Below are 4,757 nucleotides of genomic sequence, written 5' to 3'. Positions count from 1 at the left end.
TGTTATTCTTTTACTTTTTTAAACATTTAAATTTGATATTCTTTATATTTTTTATCTATTTATTTATTATTCTTTTACTTTTTAAATATTTAAAATGGATATTTTTTATATTTATTTGTTATTCTTTTGCTTTTTAAACATTTAATATTATTTATATTTGTTTTATCAATTTATTTATTATTCTTTTATTTTTTAAAATACTTAAATTTAATATTATTTATATTATTTATCTATTTATTGATTATTCTTTTTTTAAATATTTAAATTTGATATTACTTATATTTCCTTTTCATTAAGCATTTATATATATATATATTTGCCCTTATTATCATGATTATTATGATTTCATTATTCATGTAATGATAAGCAATCACGACATGATATCATTGTTATAAATTGATGTTGCACTTTCATTATATATGCTTTATTATTACTCACGAGAATGACATTTTTATTTTATCTTTTTATTTATTTTCTTTATTCATCTATTTATTTATTTATGTCATCATTTCATTTCTTTACCCTCTATTATTTTGCCTTATTTTACTAATCATCGTGCCATCCTGTTAAAATACATTTATCCGTTTTTACATTATGCCTAAATAAATTAAATATACTCCATTTTAAAAGTTACAACCATTTTATCTAATGCATATAAAATATTTAAAACCAAGGCAATGTTCATTATTTTTGAATTCGAAGAAATTGTGCTCCTAACTTAATGAGAATAGCATCTTCCTAGAACCGAAGTAATCAAATATCCTATTTAAAATAACAAAAAAAAAGATTCAAGTAACGATAAAAAATTGTGATTATTCTAATTTTTTTCAAGAATTCAAAGTATCGTGTCCTAACTCACGGGGCATGATCTTTCTTCTCGATTAACTTGAAATAATGCCTTCTCCATTTAATTTAATTTAACTAAGGAATATCTTAATACAAAGAGGGATCGTGTTTTTTTAAAAAAAATTTAAATTTTCAATTCTCGACACTAAGACATTAAGTAATCAACTAGGTACCAATTTTGGGCGTCATGAGGGTGCTAATCCTTCCTCATGCGTAACCGACTTCCAAACTCATTTCTTGGATTTTGTCGACCAAAAATCATTGTGTTAGTAAATCAAACATTTTATTAAAACGATCAAATTACGAGGTGATCCGATCACACTTCATAAAAAAGATTAATGGCGATTCCCATTTTCGTTTGCTTTCAAAATAAAGTCAATTTCAAAAACAGTTTCGACACACATCACCCCTACCCTTTTTTAATAGGAGAACGACAAATGAATTTTTTCCTCCTAAATTTTATCAGTTTTAGTTGGATTTGAATATGATGTAAAATCAAAGTTTCATTCAATCATTTTGATAAAGGCAGAGTCCTAGTCTACCACTAAATCACCAAAGCTTCGACAGCAACTTGTTCTAACAATTTCCATAGTTTCATTGCTATGTATAATTTTGTTACTTTAGATGGTTATTTTCTAAAGATTTTACCAATGTAAATGTGAATATATTAGTTGAAATAAAACAAGAGAAGAGATCAAGGCAACATACACATCTCAAATAACATTATTTTCTAGAAAAAAATTATGATTTTTATTTCTCCAAGACAAACAGGTGGTAGCAACCTGCTACAATAATACTGCTGTAAGTAGCTGAAACAACAGTGTTCAGGTGATAAACAACCTGTTTGATTTCCTAACTATATAACTTGGAAAATTACTTGCTACAATCACAGACAGCAAAACCATTGATACAAATTTTCAATCGTTTGAGTTGTTGGAGAGAGTCCATTCATCCAAAACCTCATTTTTTGCTGCAGACTTTGCATCCATGGTTATTTCAAGTTGAAACCTTGCTCCCCTTTGGTGGTGTATTACCGAACTTCCAGTGGAATTGACTTAAATTATCAGGCAAAAATTCACCAGCTACCTCATTTATCGGGACCGCATTAGAAATTTCTTTCAAATCTTCTTCTGTGAGCTTTACTTTTAGTGAATCACTGTTACTATCGAGATTCTTTATCTTGGTTGTTCCTGTGAAAAAAAAATGAAAGAAATGGTCAAAACTTCGGTCCTAGTCCTATTATCTAAACAAATAATTAAGTATATATGCATTTGTACTTGGTACAAGATTTTCAGGCCAATTATGCTACTTCTGCTGCGACTTTTAGTTGAAATGTCTGTTGGCCATCAAAAAGAGAAAATAGATGTTGAAAATTACAGAATGCGACTCACCGGGAATCGGTGCTACATCGTCCCCTTGATGAAGAACCCAGGCAAGTGCTAATTGTGCAGGGCTACATCCATGCTTCTTAGCCAACTTCTCCACTTTCAAATATATGATCTTATTTTTGTCCAAGTTTTCTTCTTGAAACCTTGGGAAAGTTGGCTTAAAAGTACAAGTTGGCTATCAGTTTACTATACAAAGATTAAGGATAAGTTAAAGACATTAATGATGTTAGTTCCCATACCAGAAAACTATTTGCAGGCATAGTTTCCAATACTCCTCTTCCTGCAAAGAAACCGCTACCAAGAGGGCCATATGGAACAATGCCAATTCCAAGTTCCCTGCATAGATTAAAACATTTATTCAGGCATTTATTGTGCTTTGGCTTGTAGCAGATGGAGGAGTAAGTAATGGTTGATAGCATGAGTTTAGCAAGTCTCTTAGGAAACGAAAAGACTAGCAACGTTAGAGTTTGGATATGAAGTAAACATTACTTTTTAAAAGTTTGAATGGTTTAAGAAGCATGAAGAAACCTGCAAAGGGGGACTATTTCTTCCTCAAGATCACGAGTCCATAGCGACCACTCTATCTGTAAAGCAGTTATGGGATGTACTGCATGTGCTCTCTTTATAGTTTCAGGGGAAGCTCCAGATAAACCTATGTACTTTATTTTCCCCTCTTCCACCAACTTCTTCAGTTCAGACATCTTGACATAGAAAGTTCAAGCAGCTAAAGATTACTGTCCCACTATAAGATTATGAAACAAGGAAGTAATTTTAAGATGCTTTCAACTGCAGCACTTACAGTATCCTCTATTGGAGTGTTGGTGTCAACCCTGTGCTGGTAGTAGAGATCAATATAGTCCACATCTAGGCGCTTAAGGCTAGCTTCAATACAGGCACGGACATATTCTGGAGTACCGTTTATTGTGACACCGGCCGAATCCATTTTTTCAATTCCAAACTTTGTGGCTAATTGTACCTTCTCTCTTGGTAGTTGCTTCAATGCCTGGAAAAAGGACGAGAACAATAATGGAAACATAAAATCATATCAGGGTGATCAACAAAATAGCCTTTTGTTTAAGGAATGGAATCGCATTTAGAAGCAAAATCTGGAAGCAGTAGCAATTGAACTTAAAAATATAAACAGTTTGTCCAAGCATGTTTACCTTTCCAACCAAAATTTCATTAGTTTTGGGTCCATAGAAATCAGATGTATCAAAGAAAGTGATTCCTCTGTGGAAGGCATGCTTGATAATCGATATCCCAACTTCTTCATGGACAGAATCATTGTAAACTCCAGTGAGACCCATACAACCAAACCCCAACTTTGAAACCTACAAAATGAAAAATATAAGTTACAAAAGAAGTGAGACAAGTTACTCTGCATATCTTAATACACAATTCTACAGTCTTCATAACTTGGAGGAACAGATATAATCCTTTAAGAAGAACATAATCTAACCTCAAGTCCTTGAGTTCCCAGTTTGACTCTGGGAATCTGAAATCTCTGCTGCTCCTCACCCATCTTTTGTCCCTTTTTTCTGTCCTTTCTTGTGTTAATGAACTGAGGCTTTCTTGTTTGTGCACAGCTTATTAGCAACCTTGAATCCAGATGGCTATTAGTACTTGGTGACACCTCTAAATATGTCACCCAATAGGTCATCCTTTTGTCCGCTTTGTTAAAAACTTTATGCTGCAAGAATTGTTAAATATCAAAAGGCAAACAATTAGTCAAAAATGGCAGAATAATGATGTTATCAGATGATACACCTTATTCTGCATTCCCGACAAATTTAATATTTTTCAAGATTTTCAACATCTTTGGAATACCTACCAATGTTTGTAGAGGCCATAGGCTAGAGAGGCAAACACGGAACTTCGAACAAATCACTATTTCCAGCAAGTTGAACCACACTTTGCATATAATATCATTGAGAAAGATAAATTATGATGGATGTTATTAGATTATACACCATTTTAATATTAAAGACTGGAGAACAAAAAGGCACCAACTTTTGGAATTTGGAAACAGCCACGAGCGGCATTATTATTATCATTCAACTAAAACTATTTATAATATATTTTGGGTTAATATGCAAATCGGTACCTGAACTGTACCTTATTAATCAATATGGTACCTATGGTTTCTTCTCCCAATTTGCTTCCTGTAAAATTACGCGGTTAACCACTTAAACGTTAAACCCAAATTGCGATGGAAGTCAGACGTGGCATTATGGACCAACCTAGTGATGCCCTGTGTCATTTTCTAAAATTAAAAATGCCATACTTTTCTACGTCAATAAACTTGTGTTGGTGAAGTGTAGAAGCTAACAAAGAAGCAATGGTTGTGGCGAAAAATATAATTTATTTAAGTTAAAAGAAAATAATCTAAATAAAATTTTCACTAAAATTCAGTAAAAACGGGGCCAATTTAGGTCTCACAAATTTGACAGTTGTAATGGATAAAAGCTTTCACTCGTCCTCTGATCTTCAATAAATAGTCTGCTCCACATGTTTAAAACCGAG

At 32.3% G+C, this 4,757-nt stretch overlaps 1 protein-coding gene across 1 annotated transcript; it reads right to left on the bottom strand.

The window, feature by feature from the left end:
• Positions 1–1,572: 1,572 nt before the first annotated feature.
• Positions 1,573–3,909, bottom strand: LOC107926734 (probable aldo-keto reductase 1). Its single transcript, XM_016857655.2, has 7 exons — positions 3,694–3,909; positions 3,398–3,565; positions 3,034–3,237; positions 2,763–2,935; positions 2,474–2,570; positions 2,238–2,391; positions 1,573–2,036 (listed from the first exon to the last, which is right to left on the bottom strand). Exons 1-7 carry the CDS (start codon positions 3,892–3,894, stop codon positions 1,843–1,845), a joined length of 1,191 nt encoding a protein of 396 aa, XP_016713144.2. The 5' UTR covers positions 3,895–3,909; the 3' UTR covers positions 1,573–1,842.
• Between the last annotated feature and the right edge of the window lie 848 nt (positions 3,910–4,757).

This window comes from Gossypium hirsutum, chromosome D11 (assembly GCF_007990345.1).
Source record: "Gossypium hirsutum isolate 1008001.06 chromosome D11, Gossypium_hirsutum_v2.1, whole genome shotgun sequence".
Classification (NCBI taxonomy): domain Eukaryota; kingdom Viridiplantae; phylum Streptophyta; class Magnoliopsida; order Malvales; family Malvaceae; genus Gossypium; species Gossypium hirsutum.
This window is presented reverse-complemented; position numbering and strand designations above follow the sequence as displayed.